Raw genomic sequence first — 25,044 nt, 5'->3', positions numbered from 1 at the left:
AACTTTTGAAAGAAGATGAGTAATGTCTGAGAAAATGTCCTCCTGTACACTGCCATTTAGAAGGAAGTGAAGAGAAAGATGTGCCACACCTGTACTTACAGTAGCTGCTGCTGCTACTTGAACTCTTGAAATTGAAAAACAGCTCAGGGTGTTTATATGTGTAGTGTTGCAGCCTTGAGCCATCAAAAAAATAAAAATCAGGTGCAGTTCTGTAGCACTGTAAGCTGATCCTTAGTCTTATGTTTCCTAGTTTGTGGTGTTGATATGGTTGGGAACTGAAGCATCAGGAAAAAGGTAATTGTTGTTTATCTCTGCTCCCTGATCCAGCTTTCCATGGGTGTTAGCACCAAGGCAGGCCACCTCTGCAGCAACTGGACGGCAGCAAAGGCTGATGTGTGGGCAGTTCATCACACCCTGTGCCACTTGGGACAGTGACCTCTGAAGAACAGCTGCGCTCCTTTACCCTTCTTGCTTGTGCTGGCCCAGCAGCCTCTCACGACCCTTCAGCAATGATGATTCAATTTGTTAAATTACAGGATGATAGTTGTGTTGTGTGTCTCAGGATCCTGCTGATTTAGTGAGTAGAATCAGGTCAGTGAGGTGAGACCAGTTGGATTTGTTGGAGCTGATACAAGGAAGAGAGCGATCTCCAGAACTGCCCCTCTGGTTGCAGCAATCCACTATGGTTGTGTCATTAAAAGGGATACCTCATTATGTGGATTTCATTCCTGTCACTCTTAAGTGCGTTTGTGTAGGGTGCTTTGGCTAGAAGAACTTCATAGAAACCTCTAACCTCTAAAATAAAGGAGTTGGCATGTGGTAAATACAGCACCAGTGTAAAGTATTAATTGTTCTGTTACATTATGCATACATTAAGTTTATAGTAACTTGAGAGAATATCTTGTATATATCTGGAGAAAAAAAAAAAAGATGTGCATTCGCTGTAAGTAATTGATGCTACTTTTTTGCTAAGTTTTACTTCTAAAGTGAAATAAAGCGTGCAGTCAGGAATTAGAACTTTGCTCATACATTGGTGATGTAAGTGGTGGCTTAATTAATGTAAGTGCATGTAAGCTTATATCAGCACAGTGTGGTCATCAGATTGGAGTTATTTTATTTCTTAGCAGGGTGTGCAAGAGGTGCTAGGTCTGATGAAATTTAGTTTCATCCTATGTCGTTGAAATTTGGGTGAGCTCAAATTTGAGATATTCTTAATCTCTACTTTGAAACCATCTGAAAAGTAAGTGATGATATCAAAGTTCTTTTTCTGAGCAGTCATAATTCTTAAACTATTCTACAAAAAAAATAATTAACCATGTTTTTAAGATTATTCATCATGCAGTAAAATAAGTGGATTTTAGCAATATTTACAACGTTGTTATGGAATAAAAGAAATGGAATCATTGAAATGTTACTGTTTGGAACTAGCGATTCATGTAAAACCCTGAAACAATTTTTCCATTACTGATGTGCTTCAATATGCGATTGCCATTTGCTGTGGCTTAAATGGCCTCTCCAACACCTGCAAAATCTGGCCCTGAACTAGGAGTACAGAAAAACTGAGGCATGAATAAAGCTATATTAAACAGAGATTTCATTCTGTGGTGTGTCACATCCATTTCTTACAGTGTTTTGACATGTATCTTGGAAGATCCTGTGCTAATTTGGTACAGGTTGACTAGAAACAGGCTCTGGCATAGCACTTCCATGCTCACTGCAGTCCAGGCCAGATTCACATCAATTCCAAAAGCCATTTTGCCCTTCTCCAGTCTTGTCCTTCTCCCTGCCTTGGACTGGGGTGCCAACGTTACAGCTGTATCTGAGTCCCACTGGGTCAATGGTTTGGTGGGATGGGATGGAATGGGACAGACAAGTCAGCTTTCACCTGGAAATGTTTCCTGGTTTGGCATACACATGAATGCTAATGTTGATCCAAACGATAGAGTGGAGTGTGATGGGAAGGAACAAGGAGAAGCTCTTTCAGCAGCAGAATTAATTTCCTTTATGAATTAAAGTGGTCATGTAGCTCCCTATTCAGTTGTCTGAGATGTCTGGAATGTCAGACTGTTACAAGGAAAATGTATAATTCAAAAGAGGACTTGATGTACATGTGTCTTCTGGGCTGGGTATGATCGTTTTGAGGAAAATAAAAGGACTGAAGATGAAGCCTATGAAGGCATTGGGTATCAGCAGTTATATAGGAGTGGAAAAGTTTCTTTACTATTGAATAGTAATCTTTTCTTTGTATTTTTTAGCGAGGCTTAGGAGGAAGGAAAGTACCACCTTTGTAAATCTTACCAAATTTGAGTAGAAGCAAGATACATTTGTTTCAGTCTCTTCAAAGAATAACAGCTTGCAGAGGCGGGGCTTCTGCTGGGTAGGTTAGTCAGTGAAGGCTCTAAGGCTGAAGAGGCTGATGAACCACCAGTGAATCCATGGTTGGTGGATAGTCTGCTGAAGGAGCTGGAAACCCTAGGGAAAGGTTAGAGAGGCATATTGGCTTTCCCTCTCCCAAACAAATGTGAGAAGTTTGAAAGAGGTATGAAAAACTGGACTACAAAGTGCAGTAAGGAACATAATTTCTCTGGGAGCTTTTTCATTCTAGTTGGGCTAGAACTTCATTTCAAGCTGCTGAATGTTTTCTGAAATGCCCTGATGAGCACTTCCGAAGGTGCAGGTTTTCTTTTACTGTTCAGTCTTTTTTTCCTGCTGTGTCTGAAATGTTACATGTTGTGAAGCTTCACCGGGTTTGTGTGGATAGTAAGTCACTTCTGGCTTTCCCAAACAAAACGCTATTCACAGTCACGTTTTTCTTCAATCTTAGTACTAATAGTTCCATCTTCCAAGATCAACTCCAATGTTTGGAAGGGGGAAAAAGAAAAAGAAAATACAAATCCTGCCTGAATTGTTTCTAGAGACCAAGTTATACTTCCCTAAATTTGGATCATTCCATGACAGTAACACAACAGTAAGCTGAGAAATTGGTTGCTGAGCTTTGCCCTCTGTTTGATATAAGGTTCTTCTCCTTGTACTTGCATCCCTTGTAGCATTGGGATATGCCATTAACCTTTAGGTCTGATTGACATGTTGTTTTTATTTTACCTGACCATTATTTTTCTTTTGGTAAACTAAGGTCTTGCATATATATGAGTACAGCAAATAGTCATTTGTTGGTTTTTTTGGGTATGTAAGCCAGCACTTACTTCCTCTCACCTGCTAGAACACTGTTGCTGTTTAGTTCTCAAAGACACATGCGGTGGCTTTGATTAAACTGGCAACATGTTTTTCACTTGGGCTGTTGGGAACCATCTGTGTGTTCCTTTCTTCTAGTCTGTTCAAACCTTGCATATTATCTTTGGTGTCCTTTCATTGTGAGCATGAAAAGCAGTGAATGGGCTAGTCAGGCAGATAGCCAGCTATTAAGTGTTTGTGGTAACATTCATCAGCGAGCTGGCATGTTGCTGCTGATTGAGTCCTTCTGTATGGCTCTTGCACTTGGGGCTTGCCACACAAAAAGAGTAACAGTGAACACAGATGATGTTTCAAGGTAAATGCCTGGCTCTTCTGCTGGCAAATTTAGCAGCACTAATAGGATCAACATCAGAACTACTACTCAATATTTTTCTTCAAAGTGTTTCCCAGTGCCATTACCCTTTAGCTTGGTGATAAATTTTTCATGCAGTTATCACAGACTAGTGTACAAATTCTAAATACCACAGTCAGGTCTTCTGTAATTGATAAAGCCACTTACAGAGCAAAATGCGGAAGCTATGAGCACTCAGTCTTGGTTTATGCCTAAAACTAATTATCTTTTTATCCTTTTAAATTTTTGAGGGGGTTGCATGTAATTATCTAATCCAAATCTTGTCCCAGTTCATAGTTCTGTTAAGTGTCAGCAAGGTATCTGATTGAAAGTGGTCAAACACTCTTTCACATATGCCAGAAAGCTTTTATAAAATAAACAAATCCATAATCATGGCTGCAAATGGATACCTCTGTACAATAGTTCTTCAGAAGAGCTTGAGTGTTTTTTAAGTATTTGGATACCAAATAAAGAAAAATATGATATTTAATAATTAGCTACTACTTACTATCTTTAAAAATCAACCTTAAGAAGACTCAGACTTTCTTGCTGTTGAGTTAATGTCTGTTTCTACTGTCATTTTAGTTCCGATAAATGCTGTTAGAACATCTTAAAATTTGGAAATACTGAGTATCCAGGCACTGTAAAACTGGATGGCCCCTTGCTCGGGGAATAAAGAGGACTCTAACAGTGTGTGAAGCAGCGTCGTATCAGGAGGCTGTTCTGCAAGGGCTGTAGGCACTTTGCAAGAGGTAACCAGGTTGTGGAGTTTGTGTCATTGTAGTGATTACCAAAGTCTTGCACCACTGCACTGGTCTAATGGATGTTGATGAATGACGGAGAATCGGATCATTGAGCAAGAGGCAGACAGAGCAATGGAAGTGTGTGTATGTATGTCATAAAAACAGTAGGGAGGGCAAGCAGAAAATGTGTCAGAGAACACAGAATGTGTCACCTTTGGCTTGTAAACAGCAGAACTTCGGTGAAGTTTGAACCCTGTAGAATTTGTATCTACCTCCTTTACTGGGTTCAGTGGAATAGCCCCCTGCCCTTCCCACTGTACTACCTTCCCTTTTCTGCTGCACTCTTCCTTTCTTCCCTCTTCTGTGTTGTATTGCTTCCCTGTCCCTGCATGACCATGGATGCTTTGCAGCTTGGTGTGTGCTGGCTGCCGCCAGGTCACCTTATTTCCTTAGGAAACCAGATTGGAAAAAGCTTTCACTCGGGTTGACAGTAAGAGGAAACAGGCAGCACAGGAAAAGGGAGGCAAGGGTCTATATTTGGAAAAATTAAAACTGAAGTCAGCAAAAGATGGAAGAATAAAAAAATGTACATTTTTAAAATACAGGGAAAATTTCACAAATGGGTAGCAAGGCGATTGTACTTCTTTAAAACTGAAGTGTGGGTTGTAACAGGTATTTATCACCCTAGTGAGCAGGTTGGGGCTACCTGGGTGTGGGTATCTTCCAAGATGTGTATACAAGCACTAACTTGTTAAACCTGCCAGCCTTCTGTTTTAGTAGCAATGTCATAGGAATGCTGTTTCTTTGAAAAGGGTGCACAGAGGGCAAACAAGTTACTTGATTTCTAGAATGTAAGTGAAGAGGGATGGTTGAGAGAAATGGTAAAACTTGCTGCTCTTTCATGTTCTTTCTCCAAAGAAAACATCTTAAATAAAATATTATATCTGCCTGATGGGAATGTGGCTCCACAGACAGTTATCTGCGTCATTTTCTTGTTTCCCTGACGTTAACCTTTTGCAGTCCACATAGTTGCCTACCACAATGTTTTGTAAAGGGGATGAGTAGATAAAGGGACTGTGGTGGCAGATGAATTTGTGTCTGACCAGACGGTTTGGACGTACCTTCAGGGTAGATCTACCTCAGTGTTGTTGTCATGATATGTAATGACTTAAACCTCAAATCACTTACAGGATTGGTTCCAAACTGTGAAACTACCCGGTGTAAGGCAGTCCAGTATATGAGCAGGGTTCTCCAAGAGCCCATGGAGTCTCCATCCTTGGAAGTTTTTGAAACCTGACCAGGCAGAACTCTGAGTAACCTGGTCTGAAATCAGTATTGACAGTGATTTGAGCAGGAGGTTGGATTAGAGACCAGCTAGTCCCTTTCAACTTGAATTGTGAGTCTGTGTATTGTTTGCTTGCAGTTGTCACATTTATTTAAAACTTGAATCTGCCAATGATACAAAACATCAGATGTTCTTGAACATTTGGCAGCTTCAGCTGAGTGATTTTTGTGAATTTCTGGAAACTTGCACTGCCTAACAAAATAGGGAGGAGTCCTCAAATTACAGGCATTGGATAATTCCACCACTGAAGCAGTAGTTACCATAAACCTAGCAGGTAGTCTTTTGCCCACTGATGTAAAGGTGCTGGCTGGTGTGATTCCAGATGGTAAATTATGGACATAAATTGAATGATTCAGAATCTGAACAGAAAGTAAAAATTTAAAATATACCTCAACACTTCTCATTTTTAATGGCATTCTAGGTGGGAAGAGGTAACCTTTTATTTTTTGAGGGTGATGTTGACAATACCGCCATCCTTCCCTGACCTGCCTTCAGAAATGAGAGGCAATTTGGCAAAAGCTTCTGACGTTGAGAGAGGCTGGTGAGCACCCATTCCTGGGGTAGCAGTGCAGAGTGCCCAGTCTGCTGTGTCAGATCGTCTCCACTGGCATTTCCTGCAGCTTTTAGTCATTCTGAAACAGCCTTCAAATATTTTCTATCGGGTGGCATAATACAGATTGACTGCAGTGGAGATGCACCAGCTCTCAAACCTAAATCACAAACCTGTTTACCTGTGACTGTGCTTTAAATTGTATTTTCAAATTATTCAAATTGATGTTTTTGTGTAAATAAAATATCCTAATCCCAGCTCTCAGTGGAAGAGGAGAATATGATCAGAATAGAAATTGCGTGTGGAAAATTATGTCTTTCATATGTACCCCTCTGTTCAATGAAGAAATAAAGGTTGGCATTTCACTTCCCATTATGAATCAAAACATCGACTGTTACTGTTTTGTTTTATATTCTTGAGAGCGTACATTACTTGGCTCCTTAAAATTAGTTCTTTGGGGTTTTGTTGGGTTTTTTTGTTGTCTGGCCTTATGGAGAACACCCTTCTTCCAAACAAGAATAAGTACAATAATGCAAAATGAGCTTGAGAGAAAAGGCAGTGATGCATACAAATATTTGCATGTAGAATGTCTATCCCAAATTCTGATTACATCCTCACAGTCATGAATAAACAAACTCTTGCAATTACTCTCAGCTAATGTTACCCTGACAACAGTGTGTATATATAACAAAATTCAGTAATCACTGCCAACAAAACCCCCAGCACAGCTAAGGCTTCTGTTTGCCAGGATGAAATACTTTCATTAAGTATTAAATCAACTCTAAATCATAAGTTCTGCCTTCAATATTAGGATCAAAACTAATCAGTAAAGTGTAATTATTCATTCCAGTATATGGAGATAAGTTTGTCTCGAGTTCCCTATTTATCAAATAGTGATATAGAAAAGGAGAAGCTGGAGCTTTTTACCAGTTAGATAGTGATAAATCACTTGGCATTGTTCTGGCAAGCACAGCAAACACAGCCTGTCTCTGCTACTTTTTGGTGGAAGTTTCTGCTCCCTCGGTTTTGCCAGTTCTGTGCATGCTACTGATCTGGATATTTGCAGATTGAGGAACAGCAGCCTCCTGGAAGGAGAGCAGGAAAGCAAATAGGAAATATTTTTTGATTTAACTTACTAAGAGATAGAAATTGTGAAATCCAGTACTTAAATGCAGCAGGTCACATCCTGGTGTAAACAAGTGCTAATAAAGTAAATATGAGTTTAAATGAATTACTGGTCTGTTGCCTCCTTTGAACTCTGACTTGATGTGTAACTTTTGTTGTGGTCTCTGTGATGATGAGATTCTGTGGATATTAGGTTTTATTATAAGACTCGAATTTTTCTATTTCAAGAGAAGTCCTGTCCAATTTAAAATATTTTTGTACATTCAAATATTCATGTTTAGTGCTTTCCAAGAGAGAGGCCACTGAAGCTGCTGTGTTTCCAAACACCAACACCTACTAAATACTAAAAGCAAACATCAGTTAAGTGCACAAATGGCTTGTAAAAATAGTAACTTCCTTTTAGGAGAAAATACTTTTTTCATTTACGTATATTAATTAATTTTAAAAGCACTACAGTTGACCAACTGCGATGACAAAACAAGATCAACTAAAACTCTTGAAGTTTTTTAATTGAAATGGTGGTCAGGAGAATGAGGGCTGCTCATCCTTCCTTCTTCAAGGGTACAATTCCTAGAAAGGTGGCGTTCATGCCCTTCCCTGCAGACACTATTTCTTCTGCTTACTGAAATTAAAGTATGTTCTCTGCTTGATACGTAATATTTATTATCTTTTGAAATATAAAACTAATCGAATTTACTTGCTTTTATACCACTTTATGCATTTCTAAACTGAATCCCAGTTTTGGTGATGTGAAGTTAGATACACTTCAAAGCAAGGAAGTTTGTAGACAAAATATTTTGTCACCAGTCAACAAAAATATAGGTTTGTTTTTTTTTTAAGTGTACAAGACAGCTTAGACTTTGATAGATTGTCTTCCTGCTTTGAATGTTGCTTGTGTTCAATTTACAGTAACAGGGTTTTTTATTCTTAAACCAGTTATTTTATTGCCCAGAGAAGTTGTGGATGTTCCATTGCTGGCAGTGTTCAACCTGGTCTAGTGGAAGGTGTCCCAAGGTCCCTTCCAACCTAAACCATTCTATGATTCTATGATTTTGATGTTCTGTTTGCTTATCAGAACTATTGCTAAAATTTGTTATTTATTTAAAACAAAAATTATTATTGGGTTAGTGACTCCAGAAATAAAATTACTAGATTTCATTTCCCCTCTCCTTGAATTTTAATAACAGAAGCTAATGTTCTGCAAAATTAGTCCAAAGACCCACTTTCTGTAGTAGCAACCTCATACTTAATAATGGAACTGTCATGTTTATTTCTTGTCTGCTGTTGTGCTTCCTCAATCTGTCTTGGTTTGGTGGGAAGGAGGTGAGAGAACCTTGCAGAATAATTGACATATATCACACGCATCAGCAGTGGTATTTACTTGTATGGGTGTCTGATTGGACTGGTATAGGTCTCTAACTGGTTTGAGGTGGTGTTTATAAACAATTTGGGGGTTTGGGGTGATAGTCTCAATGACCTCGTGGTGAGGAAGACTGTGGTAGGCATTTCTGTCCAGCTGAAATAGGGAGTCTAGCAGAAAAGCTAGTAGAGTCTCATTATTAAAGTTCATACTTTGGGTAGACAAGAAACATGCAGTGAAAGGGGTATTACTTCTGGAGGAAACCTTTTCAGTAACACCTCTCCTAACTGCAAGGAAGCAGCATGGTTATTCTTCAGTACAGCTGTTTCTTCATTTTTTTAACTCTGATGATTTTTTGCTGAGAGGTTTTCAGGCTTTCTTGGTTAGACTCTATACTGAAATCTGCAGTCTCTGGTTCAGACTTCTGTCTGTGTGGTTGTAAGGGTACGTTTGTTTGTGTTATCATCCAAAATACACTGTCAAGGCAATGACCCCTCTTGTAGGAATTCTGTTTGGCTTGTAACTCATTAGCTTAATCATAGTGTAAGGTGAGGTAAAACAGGAGTCTGGGCTGAATTACAAGTAGTAGTTCTGTGATATTTTATTCAATTGCACATGGGAAAAATGCATGTGTTGAAAAACTTCATTCTTTTTAGTCTAATAATGTTTGTAATGAAGTGAAGACCAGCGATCTTTTTGTGCTTAGTTTGAAGAGTGAGCTGCTGCTTTGCTTGTGCGTACTTGCTCTTGTGCAGTTTGGCTTGCACTTGCACCACTGTTTTTCCTTATTCATTTGATCTTCATAATCAGAGTAGTGAACTGTAACGAACGTTGTATCTAAATAGTGATCCCCATGCTGTGATCTGGAGAGGAGAAAATTGATGGAGCTGCAGGTGCAGTAGTATTTATCAACCAAATATTTTGAGAAGTGTCATGAATTCAGTGGGACCACAGAATAAAGTAAGTGTGGGTTAGTTAATCACTGGACATCTTTTAGGCTGGAGCCCTTCAGTACTTGGTCTAATTGAGATCTGGTGAATGTTGCTTAACAGAAAAGATAGTTCAAAGTAAAAATCCTAAATTAGCCACAGATCTTGTGGGAAATGGTTTCATTGCTGTTGAGTAGAGACAGCTCTCTCTTGAGAGTCGGCTGTTAAAGCTTTAGCTGGTACTAGCTGAAATAATAAAAAGTAAAGTTGCACTCTGCTTAAGAAGAGAATTAATCTAGAGGCTGAAGGGTAGGACAGATTGTCTCTAGGGTTTACCAATAATGAATGAGCTATCTCCCTTTCACGTGGTCCTTTAGTGATTCACAAAGCCCTAAAGAAAGGGGGGGAATCCTTCTGAAAGACCACTTTACTCATTACTCATTAGCAGCAAGGCAGAGCCACTCATACAATTGAACTTTTTAAAAAACTTTTTAAGTGTTAATTAAATAGTGTTAATAACTTTTTTTTCCTTCTGTAGTTCTAATAGTTGAATATTTACTGTTGCTCTGGGTATGCAACAAGTACTTTTGACCTTTGGTTTATGGATTATTTTGGCTTGCAGTGTTTCTCTTTATAATTGAATTTTCTTTTTTTTTTCTTAAACAGCAAAACCATTTACAAAACTGGTAAAGGAAATGCAACTCCATCGAGATGACTTTGAAATTATAAAAGTGATCGGAAGAGGTGCATTTGGAGAGGTAAGAGATTTTTACTTGCAGTTGTACTAATATAACTTTCATCGTTTGTGCATCTGATTTCTTGCTATAGTTGACCTGTACTTATCCTAAAGACAAAAGATTCACACAGATGTGTTAAAATACTTCCAAATGTGGGATGAAGCAAGATACTAGTGCCAGGTCCCTTTGAAGCAGGTTATTTAGTGTCCAGTTCTGCTGTTTCTGTGACTGGCTCATTCTGACTTCAGTGTAGCAAAACAAGTGTCTCTTCAATGTGTTCATGAACAGGGTGGTCCCACCTAGAAGCTGCACAGCTGAATTTAGGATCTCTTCTCCCACTTGCCATATGTACTGCTGGGTGCTGCTCTAATTTAACACAGAACTGGGCTGCTTCTATGGCAGGAGCGCAGAGATTGCTCCACCCATCTGCCTGTCTCTGTAGCAATCTGGTAATGCAGAAAGACACATTTGGCTGCCTCAAAGACTGCTCCCTGTCATCTTTGAAGATCAAAGGCTGCTGGATCTGTTTTTTGGACAGCAAGTTGAATCATGCAGGGATGATAGGAACGCCTTGTGTTTTGAGGACTCGCCAGGCCCAGGACCCTGGACTGAAGCTTTACTTCTTAATATGCTTCATGAAAGTCTCATCAGTTACACAAGTCTGGTAGGGCTTGCCACTGGCAAAAGCATTCGTGAGCACATCCCCTCCAGCAGGCATAGGATACCTGAGACTTCTGGAGAACCTCAAAGACAACCCTTTCAGCATTTAAGTACAGGTAACTAAAGTCATAGCTATCAGCAAGAGAGGTTATTAACTAGAGAATTTCTAGAAGAAAAAAACCCTTAGATTTCTTCCAGGAAACTTCTTTTAAATAGTGCCACACTAAAGTGAAATTTAGAGACTGCCATTAGTGGCTTACTTCAGCCCATTAGCACTTGGTTACAACTTCTGCTGCTGGTGGCTAAGGATAAGCTTCCTCATCTCCATCTCCTGTTGTCTCCCCAGAGAGCAGGACTATGTGCCGTGCAGGCCTTTCCTTCCAAGCGTGCTGTGCCCTGGACACCTCAAAGTCTTCCATGTAGGGTTTGGCTGTGGGACAGGGTTGTCACAGGCCAACCAGAAACTAAGCTGGAGAAATACCAGAAATTCCAGGACCCTACTGGACTGGGTTCAGAAAGTAATGAGGTTTATATGTGCAGTGATAGCTTCGTGAAGTAATAGCTTCGTATCAACATAATTTTAAGCTACTTCAGAGACTGCTTTTGAGAAAAGTGGACTCCTAAGACAGAAATTAGTGTTTCAAGAATACCTTTTCATCTATACTATCATCTAATGATATGATGAGGTACCATGTAGTTCAGATGTAATTATTGTGAATACAGCTTCTGAAGGAACTGGAGCATTTTAAGTAAAATGTGCAGATAAACAGTAACGTCTTGACTTGTAAGACAAAAGTTCACTTTCTAGTGGATGTTGAATTTGATAAGTACAACATTTGTTACAAAAAAGGGAATGTTAGGGCAGTGGAAATACTGCATGGAAATCAGTTACTTAACTTGAGTGTTTCTTTTTAGCTGATATGTATTATTCAAACATGACTTTTAGAGAAAAAAGTTACTGCAAAGAGTTTGGCAGGAAAAAGCAAGACTTGGAAAAATTTGCTAAGTCCTAAGAAGGTCTGAAAAAACCTACAAATTTAGTCCAGGAAAGAGGTCTAAGCAGAGAGGTTTGTGAGTAGATAGAAGGCCTGGAGAATCAAGACAGTAGTAGGTAAGTGTCTACCTCTCTGTTAGAGTTTTGGTTGAAAGCAGTGGCACTGTTTTGAAGACAGTGTCCCTACTTACTGCAGAATGATTTTACTAAGCATGTGCTGGATTTCTTTTGGAGGAAACTAACCAGAACCTCCATTCCAGGTGTGCGCCAAATGCACTTCTGGGCCCAAGGAGTACCTAAGAATCAATCACTGGGTTTGACTCTCCTAACAGCTTCAAAGCATGTTTGGTCCAGGAAACCAGGCTGGATACAGTCTGAAACAAAATTCCTGAACTGTACACAGTATAGATGGGAAGGCTCAGCACAGGATACTTTGATGTTGTTCTGGTCTTGCTGTGCCAAATTACTTGCTATAGTGGCTGTGACCACTGATATCTAAAGAATTTTAGATTAGTATTTTGGCAGTTTGTCTTTTGGCAAGATTAGAAGGGGTTTCTGGATCTTTTCAGAGCTAGACTTGTGAATGCTATAGCTATCAAAAATGGGAACCCTTTATAGTGACTTGCAGATGGAGTCAGTGTTGGGATTGCCTTCCGACAGTATAACTTTAAGGAAGGGCTGTTTTCCATGGTATTTGTTCTGTTCTTTTTCAAAAGATGCTCTTCTCCACTTAAGGAATTGACCAACTGGAAATCTCAGTACAACAGCAGAATGAAGTATTTATATGCACTTCCAGAGACTTCAGTTTATATTTGCCATGGGGCTTTAGGATGACCTTTCTTAGCTTTGGATCAAAAGTCTTAAGGTGTATAAAAGATACAAATTCTGGGTGAAAACTTAACTTAATAGTGTTTGGAGTGCCTGAATCAACAATGTGTTTCATATTCTTTCATTTGGATAAGCATGGAACTTAACTAAAGCAATTCAAATATCCCATCCCCCTCAGTGGAAATGAAGTTTCACAGAAGTGAAATGAGAAAGTATCTTAATTTCATCCTTCTGTTAGAGCTGTGAGTGCTCACAGAGTCAGTGGTGTTAGTTATCTCTCAATATCACATCTTGTTCATCTCTTACCTGGAAAAGTTTTAGTTTATAGTTGCAGCAGTGTGAAACTTTTTATCAGTTTACGTTATGCAGGAATAATTGATTTTAAGTTCACTGTTCTTTAAGCACTCTTGCCAGAGTATTTTGCGCTTTTTGCTTATGAAAGCATCCTTTGACCCTTGTGTATACTACATGCTATAACTGCCCAAAGATTGTAGGCATTATAAAATAGTAATTATTTAAAGGTTGACATTCCATAATAAGAAAACAAAATATAGTTTCTTGAGAGGAACTTGTGGCATTTGACTTGTATAAAATAACACTTGATAAAACTGAATGGAGGGGCTGTAAGTAATTTTTCCATAGTACGTTCATTCATACATGGGAACTATGTTAGAAATTAGTTGAGGGGATTTATCTGCTAGAAGTAAATTTTTTAAATACCTATACAATGTGTTTAAATGTATAAAGAAATTAATCAGAATTAAACTAAACATATTCCTGTTAGAACTAAGTAGTTTAATTTAAGCACTGAACAGCTAAACAAGGCAGACTTCAAAAACGATGAAAATTACATTCCATTCTTCTCAGTTTAGCTCCTTTGGACTTTTTGGAGAATGCCAGCAGCTTTATTCCTACCTAAGGCCTTTTGCAATAATCAGTAGCTTTGAAGAAGTATAGCTTAAACAAAATAAAAGCATGATATTAGTTATTAGTCAGGATCAGTGGTCAATTTTTGCCAGACAACACATAAGCCAAGGAAAGTGGTATTTGACCAGACTGAGGATTGAGACCACATGTGAGCTTATCCCTGTGAACACAACTGCAAAATCAGTATCTAATTTAAGGCAGGTTGGTATAATCACCAGTGCATACCTGTACTGGCATGTCACTACCTTTTTCTTACTTACTCCTTTGCAAACCAGCAGAACTCAGCTTGGTTCTTTACACTTTTTTCAGCAATATGAGAACAAAACCCAATGCAAAACCTACCTGAATGGAAGTTCTTGTAGCATGGGAACTGGGAGTATTCCTGCTTACAGTATGGTGAGAGGGGTAGGAGAAGGACACTGTGTATGGGGGCTGTGGCTCTTAATACTTGCATGTGCTCCTTTGCAAGGTTTGTCTGACCTCTTAGTAATGTAGTAATGTAAGTCTTTAAGGTCATGTGTCCTCATTTTGTGTAAAAGACCACTTATGCACATTGCTGTATGCAATTTCAGTTGAAGAGCAGTTGTTGAAGGAAGAATGTGTCAAGATGTACCTTGTTTGAGAACGTGGATTGTATAACGTGGCTGACACCTCCTGGAAATTTGGCAGTGTGGGATTGAAACAATTGTTTTCCTTCCCTTGTTTATTAGCAAGGATTTCTTGAATGAGCAATGCTTACTGTGGTTCCAGCGGAAGGGTGGAACTGCTTAGTCTTGCTTAGGACAAAAATAACTAAAACTCTTAATGTGCCCCACCTAAGTATTACTGCTCTGAATGGATTAGAAATACCTTTTCATATAAGTGCTGTTCTGTACAGACTTGATCTGTGTAGTGTTTAGTAATAGTACATGTCACCTCGACTCGAGAGGCTTAGTCAGTCTCAGCTGGAATCAGCAGACAGAAAAATGTGTTCCCAGAAGAAAATAAATAATGGTTGAGAGAATAAGACTGATCCTCTGTGTACCACAGGTTCTGAGCAGTTATGTGGTTCCTAATGAGAGAGATACTGGCTAAGGTCGCAGTGAGAGTCAAAAGTGAATATGTAAAACCTAAGCTTCCTGCGGTCAGTCGTGCTTGGCAGCAAGAGGCAGAGCTGCTTGTGCCCTTTCCATCTTGTAATCACAGCTGTAGGGTACTGAGTTCAATGTTTTGATGTAGTTCTAGAAATTAACCTGGGGCACAGTGAGCTACAGACTGCAATTTAAGGCTGTCTCACTTATTCAGAAGCTTTGGTGGTTGGTGTTAGGTGCCCAGCAGGGACTATACCTTCCTACATTGTGGATTAACAGAATTCCTAAGTATTGCACACAATATATGACACTTTTCATTGAACTATTCAAAGAGTCAAAGCATTCAGAATATGATGTGGAAGTATTTAATTAGCTTTGCTTTTCTTCAGTATGCTCGTCACAAAACAAAAAAATTAAATCAAAGCAAGCTATTTTCTGCTGTGGAAATGGATGAAGAAAGAAGCTGCTTTGTTTTGAAAATGCTTCAAAAGAGCTGGTTGCTATCTTAGTCCTCCCCAGATCCGTGTATGTTTGTATGGCAGCACCAAGTAACTATGGAGACAGGCAGGTTGCAAGGAGCTGGAGAGACACAGTTCATTGTAATGCTGCTGGGAGACCAGCCATTTGTCTCTGCAAACCCCCCCCAGTTGCTGAGGAACAGCTTAGGTGCTGTTCGGGGTCTTTATTTTTACTTTGCAGAATCTTTCTGGCTGGCACTTGTAAGGCATTTCTTATTTGCACAACATGAAGATATATACTGCATGTTCAAAAAAACCTGATTTTGCTTTGGAAATGTGCACCATGGCACATGAGCTCTATCAAAAGATACTCTGATTGTTAATTTTATATGTAAAAGAGACATAAAATAAACCTGATAGAGCAGCCCAGACCAGTTTTTCCTCCAAGATGCAGTATTAAAACTATTAAAACTAATGAGCTCTATATCAAAGACTTTTCATATCCAAGACTCTTATGAGGATAAAGCAGTTCCTGTGGTGTTTTTGCAGTAGCTGGTGTCCACAGTATCAATAGCATGAGACAGAAATAGTAGAGTAAAAATGGCATACACAAGCTTTAGCTGAGGGAAATGACTGTAATATTCAATTATGAATCTGGTAATAAGACATTACAGCTAAATTGTTTACATCTGAAATGACATTTTGTCTCTTCTCCCGGTTGAAAGTGTTGACTAAAATCTCTGCTCAAATGTCTAAAGCCATTCCAAGTTCCTGCCAAAGGTTAATTCATGGTATTTTACACTGTTTTATCTGTAATTTTATTGTCCATTAGCCTAAGCAGATCTTTTATCACCCACATTACTGATGTCCTTCCTCCCAATTTTATTTGTAGATGACAATAATATCTACCTTTTTTTTTTTACAGGTAAAGCTTCCTCTATTCCCACAGTAGTATGAGACACTCTTAAGTTCTTTGATCATCTCAATAGTCCTCTTTCACACCTGCTCCAGATAAAGTTTATTTTTCTGAGGTGTGGCTGTGTGTGGAGTTTCCAATGAGTTTGTATTACAAGGCAGTAATGTTTGCCCATCCCTAGTGGTGTGTATCTATCTGCCTGTGAATTCCAAAATCGAGTTTGCCTTTTTTCTTAACCACTTGCCATTATGAGCTGTTTGCATGAGTATTTTCATCTATATGTCTGTGTTCCTCTTCTTTTCAGCTGAGAACATTTTGTACTTGAGTTTCACCTTATTACTAAAGTCCAGCCCTTGAGGATAAGTTTTACCTGAAAATTAAAGTGCCATGAGCATGGGTACTGTCCTAGTGAGCATTTTTTTATCTTTGCTTGGAAATTAATGCCAGCGTAGTTTCCAAGAAGTCTTTTTGTTAACTGTCTCAATTGTTTTCTGGAAAGCCAGTCTTACATTTAAATGATTTCTGCACTTTATTGTGCCATACTTATTGTTTACATAAAAGAAAATTTGTAACTTGATGCTGCTTACTAATGTTGATCATGTCACTCAGAGGGCAAAGTACAGTGGTGGGAAGTTCTGTCATGTTTGTAGAGGCTGATTTGGCTCAGATTCCCACCCTGTAGGTTTCACTGGGGCATGAGGAAAGGTGGAAATTGGCCTGGGATGACTTTGTACAGTGCAACCCTAAATGTCAGTATTCAGTGGCTTTTGAAGATCAAAATGTAACAAAATACTTCTATAAAACAATTCAAGAAGGAAAACACTAACTCTTGCCGAAGTCTAGAAAAGTTACTTTAGCTATATTGGTTCTTTATTTTATTTTATTGCAGTACAAGTGAAACAGTGCTTTGAGGTACAAAGTATGGGAATAAAACAGATGGCAGAAGTAATACAAATCTGATTGGATATTGTGACCTGTAGTAACCAAAGCTGGATCTCACTTGCACTTTAGCACCAATGCTCATATATTTTTTGACATAAATATGTCTAAAGTTGGTTGAATGGTAGGCACTAGGATTCATTAGACTTTCTGAGGTCCTTGAGGAAACATACTTGATCTTTATTGCAGTGTTCCTGTTTCCTGAGAGTTACAGTGATGCTAATCACACCAGATAGTAATGACTCAGACAGTAAACCCATACGGACATGCCTGGCAGGGGGTGTTGCAGTGGTGGGGTAACCCTTGCATCTCCAAGTTTTCCTTACCAGTGTTTCAAGACTCAGTAAAACAGAATCATATAAATCTCTCTACCAAACCTCTCTGTGATTGTTGTGTATATGGACCCCCTGATTCCACATTCCAACTTGACATTATGAAATGCAAGCTGGGTGAGTTTTAATTTTCTTAGTTTGACACAGGCATCAAAGGTAGTTGTTCTGGGTCAAAGGTGTGAGGATTAGTTAGCCCACATCCCATCCCTTTGGCCAGGTACAGAGGTGTAGGAAAAAAAATCCAAGGACAGAGCAGAGCTGAACCCTCCCAGTTTCCAGCAGGTGAGGGTTCAGGGACTCCCTAACGCAGCAGTCAATAGTCACTGAGACCCACACTGCTGTGTGTGTTACTCAGGTATTAAGCATGTACATACCCAAATACTTTCTGAATGCCTAGGTGTCCACAGCAGCCTGTGGCTGAGTTCCAGAACTGTTGTGTGACAATAATACTTCCTTAATCTTGTTACCTTTTTATTTTATTTGATGCTTTTCAATTTCTGTGTTATGAGAAACAGCAAATTATTGTTCTCTGTTTATCTTCTTCATGGTTTTATATATCCATCATAGCTGTTATCTCTTTCAGGCCTGGAATATTTTAGGTTATTAAATCTTCTTCTTCAGAAGAGTCTTCCTCTTTTATTATACCTCTGCTTGTACAGTTTTTTCCTTTCATTATCCTCAATATACTTCTTTTTTTTTTTAACTTCTATTACAGTATAAGTTGTATTAGCCTTGGAAATGAAGAGTGAGCACCAAAATTAAATTCTGGTCTGTGCATAACATGAACACTTGTTCAGCCAGTAGACTTTTAAGCTCTGAAGATAGAAGCAATGCTTTTGTTCTTAAAAAGTAGGCATTTGTAGCAGTTTACAAATCTGTGTCCTTTGGAATATCTCTGAACACCAACTTTAGTAGGTGTGGTGGATCAGTATGTACTTTAAGAATCATGATATTTAAAACCAGGTATCTTGCATGGTTAGTACAATTGCAGTAAAAGAGGTTTCTGATCTTGCAAAGTGGTCAGTGTGGTTATTGTAATTGTAATTGAATTTGAGGTATGCCAGAGAAAGAGGAATTAATACAAAAATAAGAAAAAACAACTCCACTGCACCATGTCAGAAGCAGCCAAAGTAAATGACAATAGTAAACTTAGAAATACTGCCACCTGATGAAGAAAGTAAAAGAAATGTAACTCAAAGGAAACACTTGAGGTGTTTTATAGAAGAAAGGATTTTTTCATTATTGTAAGTACTCTTGCTTATAACAGCACTGAGTATATCAGAGCATAATTTCCTTTGTGCTTCCCTGTTTCAGTTCAGACATCAAGGAGGTTTGGGTTACACTTTTCTGTTTGTTTTCCTTTTAAAAAAATCCTAATCATTTGAATTGGTTGAGGAGTCAGGTCTAGTCAGGCAGAAATTCTGTCACTTCTGTGAGGTATCTTCCTTCAGACTTCTTTTCAGAGATAAAATTCATGGGGAATTACCTAATTTGCTGTATGGTTCACTTAATTTTTCTGCTGACACAAGAAGCTGCCCCTCTGTCACCCTTACAGCTAAAGCAGAGTGTGTTTACTGGTGTCATAACTTGATAACCACTTAATATGAAAATATGACTCAACTTTCTTTTTATGAATTCTACTTTTTCTTCCACAGAAGACAATTATCTTCCTCCAGAAAGTTTAAATTGGGTCTTTTTTAAGCAGTCCTTTCAGTTGAAAATAAATAGCACTAATATATAGTTAGCAACTGGGGAATCGCTAAATTGGTCCTACAGATTTGGCATCCTTTCTTCTTTTCTTTTTTTCTTTTTTCCAGGCCTGTTTCATTTCCTACTTTGTTCTAACATTTGCATAGCTCCTCAGCTGTGCCTGTCCTCCAGCACTCCAGGCTCCCATCCTTCCTCACCAGTTGAGCACGCTCCAAACTTGCACTATCCTGCAGTGCTTTTGGACAGTGATGGCCTTAGATGAAGTGTAGTAGATGCCTATCTGGGTTTGGGTTCGTGCACTGTATTTGTAGTTAAATAGCTGAGCAGTTCTAGTGCTGTGGTAGTGAAACTTGAATGTTGCTACTCCAGGGCTCACAGAGCTGCACTTGCAAATTGCATCTGCCCCAGAGGATTCCTTCCTTTGTTCCTCTGCAGCGGGTAACAGCATTCTGTGCTGTTCTGTCCCTGCTCTGGAGGTGGGGGCTTTTCCTGAGTTGTCATGTTCTTCCTGGAACAGTTTAAGAAGTGTAGTCAGCATCTTGCAGTTTTTCAAAGCTTTTAATGTGCTGTTTGACTTACAGTGTGCCTTCAGCTGGATCAGGGTAATGACCCAATTAAGTGTGCAGAGAGAGGCTGTTACAGTGACTTTTACCTGTGATGAGGCAAGGAGCAAGGCTGTTTAAATTTTAAGCCATTGCTGAAGGTCAGTGTTGAACGGTTTCATATGTGCTAAGGAACCTCATGTGTTTGGTTGAAATGCTCCTGTCTTGCTCATCCTTCCCCTGCAGCATGAGCAGTGTCTGCAGGAGGTGCTTGTAGGCCAGGAGACACTGGGGTTGTAATGTAGCTGTGGATATTCTACATCACTTACAAAAGCTGCTTCTTACTGCTGTGCCTTTACCAGCTGTGCTTAGAGCCAGATTCCCATGTCTTTCCTGTGGTGGATAACTACGAGACCTTTTTTAGAGCTGTGTTCCATTACATGACTCTGTGCAGGTGTGTACAAGGTGCTGTTATCCATTATGTGACCTGGTGAGTGGAGTTTCACTCATTGACGCATGGAAGGCTTTAGGAATTCACCTGGATGGTGAGATATCTGTCTAAATGTGAATATCCTGTTCTTGTGTTACTGGAGAAGCAGTAATCCCTGTGCCCCTCACCTGGAGCTTCTTTACTTCTAAGGTGCAGGGAGGTATGACACTTCCCCCTTCCCTCCTCAAGACTTACAGCTTTGTATAGTGTTGCTCTGCTTGACACATAAGTCCAACCTTTTTTTGTAGTCAGCATCATCTTAAAGCTGCTGTAGTTCCTGAATCCTTTGTAGATAAGGGTTTTTAAGCAACAGAAGAGGCGAGCTGATGTCATTCCTTTTACTTTTCACACAGCTATTCAGAGCTCTGTTGGAAGCTGGTTGGTTTTCTGCTTCTGAAATAGAGATGAGCTGAGAAGCAGTAGAAATATTCAAGCAGTCCATGTATAGTCCTGTGAAAATGTTGCTGTCTTAGTCATGATGCCTGGGGGTTTTTTGCCAGCTGCAAGAATTTTGTGGAAATGGTGTCTTTACCACAAGAAGAATTAGTTTTGGTCTTGGAGAATAGAAGTCTTGGTCAAAATAAAGTCTTTGCATTCTTAAGCCTTGAAGTTTTTGTAGTCTCTGTTTTTTCTTCCACGGTTACAACTATGTGCACAGCTACTGTTCATAACAGATCACTGTAAGCAAATCTTGTACACAGGATGCAGAGTAAAATGCTGCAAGCAAAAATGGTGAATAAATAAATGATTATTTTTTTCTTTTCAAGTATCTGCATACAGTACACAAAAGCATGCTAATTTGCAAATATCTTTCAAGTTTCTGAGACCTGAAATGTGAAAACAAATTAGTCAAATGTAGTGTATTTCTATTGACACCAGCCTTTCTTGTTTTCCCAGGCTGCCCTTTTAAATGTTGCCCCGTTGGCTGCAGGCCTGGCTACAAGCCCTGCTTGTTCTTGGGAAACAATGCAGCTCTACTACACATCTTCATATGAAAAGCTTCATGCTCCTCCTGTATCATCCCCCATGTACTTCATCACGAGCACTTGACCACACATGGTGCATCAAGCACATAGTATTAATGTAGGAGGAATATAGAAGGAGCAAAGACTCAAGCTGTGGTTTATCAATGTGTCAATTGATCACTCATGACTAACTTATTTTGTTGATTTGTGAACATTAAGCTGTTTGAAAACTGTATTTTTCTGATCATGCTTCTGTTAAATAAAAATATCTTATTATTTCAGGTTGCAGTTGTTAAAATGAAGTGTACAGAGCGCATTTATGCAATGAAAATTCTGAATAAGTGGGAAATGCTTAAAAGGGCAGAGGTAAGTAATATGTTTTTTTTAACATGGAGAATTTTTAAAATGACATTAGGAAGATTACATTGAAGCTCTTCCAGATTAGGAAGAATTATTTCATGAGCATAGGAGCTTCATTCTTTTTTTCTTTTTTTTCCTTAAGCTGTTTTAATACAATCAAGTCTGACAGTCCCTTCCAGGCATCTGTTGTTCTCAGCATTACTGTGTGTTCGTTTACCAGACAGTCTGCCCTAGTTCTTACCCTGAATTTATTGGCCAGATTTTTGTTTACGGTAAAGGCAAGTTAAAGACTACATGAAAGCTGAGATTGGTGCTACTGTGACATTCACAGCTGTATACAAAAACATTATGAAAAGGTCTTTTTTCTCTTCCATTCAGAAATCATACATTTAGGAGCTTTGCATCCTACAGTTTGTAACAGGATTTGTATAACTAGTGAAACTGTAACTAAATATTTTGGAATCAGAGATTCAAATTGTAAAACAAAACGTTAAGAAGGTAAATTTGTTTAAGAAGGACTTTTTTTGTGAAAGGAGATGTACACTGTCACAACAAATCGTGTAAATGGGAGTGGGTACTTCACAGATGAGGAAAAGACCTACTAAGAATATGCAGTGGGAAGCAGCTTTGTAGGATAGATATTCCTAGGATACCTATGCTTGCACAGTAGAGGAAAACCTTATGGCAAATGTAATATTACATAAGCTAACAGCAATAGAGTAGAAAGTACATGTAGTGCATCAGTACTTGCAGGAGTTCTGTTAAGGGGTAAGCACTAGCTGCTTTGCTGAGGACCGAGCTTGCTGACCCTTCCCTGTCCCATTCTTCTGTCCCCTTCCTGACACCTCCTCCCCCCCAGCCTGCCCTTCCCAGTGCCTCCCTTCCTTTCAGTGAGTCAGTGCCAGCTCTTTTCCTGTGATAAAAATCTCCTCCCTCCTGTTAAGCCCCTCTTCACCACTGCCTTTGCCTGATTTAGTCACACTCTGTCCATCCATCCATGCGCTTCTTTACAGGCAGCAGCAGCCCGGCTCTCCTTTGAGCTGTCAGGAGATTTCACACTCTGGGCTGTGCTGCATCAGCAGTTCCGCATTAAGCCTTTCCCTGTATGAGGGAAATTTGGTGCCCTTTCTATGCAGATTTCAGCTGTGTTAAATCATTGGTCAGTATAGAGTATTTTAAACAGAAATGTTTGCAGGGATCTCTCTCCCAAACTCTCATGGAAATACAGCTAAGCTGGCTTACTTTAGTCATTTTTAAAGTGACTTCATTAAATGGCCTATCTAAATAGCTGCAACTTTTGAACGTAGAGATGTCCTGAGAAGACAGCTATTTACAAACTGTCTTCAAATCATGCAACTAACTCCTCTTACCCTCTCAGACAGGCATGAGGTGGAAGAGGTTTGACCACCAAGAAAAATGTATAATAAGCAATAGTTTTCCCAATATACACTTAAAATAAATAACATTCGAAAAAAGTTCTCTTTCTGCTCATTTTTCACATCTACAAAAGGCAATAAAGGAACTGTCTTCTCTGCTTGGCCCCTTTGTCTTTTCCTGTTCAGTTTGATCACTTGATTTGGCTTTTCTGGGTAAGCAAGACTTTATAACCTGCATATCAAGTTCACACAACATTTGGGTGTTAAAATTTCCCAAATGTGGTAAAACTTGTTATTTTTAAAATGAAGCTGCAAGAATACAGTAGCCTCTTAAATGGGCAGTTCTACTGAAAAGCAGACTTCAGGTGTTTTGTTATCCACTGTATGAGTGGTCTGACAAGCATGTTGTTTTACTGGTTTATGTTTGTTGTGTATGACTTATTAAACCTAGCAAGAAGTTATCTAAATACTGCTTATTCATGTACTAGCTGCAAGAAAAAAAAAGCCCCACATGGTTGGAAGCCACTAAAATAAAGGAAAGATTAGTGAATATCACCTGACATCACCTGATAAATGGGTTACAAGCAAAATTGGCATGCCATCTGTGTTGATAAGGACAATTTGCATTTATTGTTCTGACAGCAAAATACATAGTCATTACCGTATTACTTTTGACAGTTCCAAATAAGTCCTGACTGGGTGATTAGGTAGCCTGTCATGCTTTTTCAAGTCACGTCTCAAGGCCTTTTAAGCTAGTGTAAGCAGAGAGGGAGAGTTTTATACTCTGAATTCATGATGCAAAGTGTTCAGCAGCATTGCTGGGTTTTTAGTGTTCATAATGTTCCCTCACTGTTTGAGGTTGCACAGTGAACTGGATCAAGGAACTGATGTCTTCGAAAATAAACAAACTAGTTTTCTGTGTTGGCAGCCTCCTCGCATTGTGGTGCCAGAAGATCTGAGAAGGGCTGTGCTCTGGTGCTGCGGGAAGGGAATAGGATTACTTGGAGCTGCTGTAGCTGCCAAACTTTTCTGTAGAGTGTTACTTTGGCCTTGCATTCATAAACCGTTAAACCACTCAGTTAGCATTTAATTACAATTTACTTCTTTTTGCACCAATGATTACTAGCTTTACAGTGTGACCACAGCATGGTCTTCTTCAGTAGAAAGGTAAATGGAATTTTGCTTCCTTTGAGGGGAAAAATGGTCAAGATACCTTTGTAAGATGCAATCGTGTATGGTAAGGCTTGGTCTCCCCAGGCACATTTCCATTATACATTTTCTAAGAAATCTGAATGAACAGCAATGACAGAAACAAAAAAAGTCAATTCTTGTCTAGAACCCTAACACTTGAATCTACTGAATATCCTGATAATGCCTCTCTGAACTGAGAGTAGTGGAAGAGTCCCAAGGTCTGTGTCTTGATGGTTTTGATCCAATAAAAACATTAATATATTTTTATTAAGGCGACTCTCTTGAAGTTTATGAAAGTTGGTTTTATGTAAAGATGCTGAGAAAACCTGTTACACAGAACTTTCTTCTCTGAAGTGTTGCAGTGTGCTGTTTGAAGTAGAGGAAAGATTATTGAAAATGAAAATGTATTGTACCGGACAAAGATAAGACAGTAATAGTAAAATCTGCTTATTTCCTATAGTGTGTTAGCAGTGTCTGGAACTGGGACTGTAACGTAATAAAAGTATACATGAAACTGTTTTCATAAAGGTCTTTATCAGAAGAACCAGACTTACTTTCCTAGAACCATTATCTTTCTGCTACAGATGGCGGTGACAAGTTATCATTTTCTGGCTCTTAAAAATACTTTATGAAACAAAGATTTAGTGTTGACTTGAATTGGTTTGTGGGCTTTTTGGTGTTTGTGGGGGTGTTGTGTGTTGGTGTTGAGTTTTTTGGGCTTGGTTTGTTGTTTTTTTTTAAAGTCCCAGTCAGGATTAGAGTGACTGAATGCCTGACTAAAGCCTGCAGAGATTCCTCGGCTTGTCACTTGTGCAGACTGAATTCCAATGAATAGAGACCTCTGTTCAGTAATTCCAAATAATCCCATAAAACATCCATATATATTCATCCTGTGAAAACTACTTGTTGATGTT

The 25,044-nt window shown here is 39.0% G+C and overlaps 1 protein-coding gene across 15 annotated transcripts in view; it reads left to right on the top strand.

The window, feature by feature from the left end:
- Positions 1-25,044, top strand: part of CDC42BPB (CDC42 binding protein kinase beta) — a 94,346-nt gene that overhangs the window by 17,856 nt on the left and 51,446 nt on the right. For all 15 annotated transcript variants that reach the window (XR_010431520.1, XR_010431521.1, XM_064659225.1 and 12 more), the window contains exons 2-3: positions 10,302-10,393; positions 21,486-21,569. Coding sequence is in view for 13 of the 15 variants with exons in the window: in XM_064659225.1 (XP_064515295.1) it covers positions 10,302-10,393; positions 21,486-21,569 (176 nt within the window). In the remaining 2 variants the exon portion in view is untranslated. The remainder of the gene's footprint in view (positions 1-10,301; positions 10,394-21,485; positions 21,570-25,044) is intronic.

This window comes from Pseudopipra pipra, chromosome 6 (assembly GCF_036250125.1).
Source record: "Pseudopipra pipra isolate bDixPip1 chromosome 6, bDixPip1.hap1, whole genome shotgun sequence".
In the NCBI taxonomy this organism is placed as follows: Eukaryota; Metazoa; Chordata; class Aves; order Passeriformes; family Pipridae; genus Pseudopipra; species Pseudopipra pipra.
The sequence above is the reverse complement of the archived record's forward strand: the minus strand, read 5'-3'. Positions and strand labels throughout refer to the sequence as shown.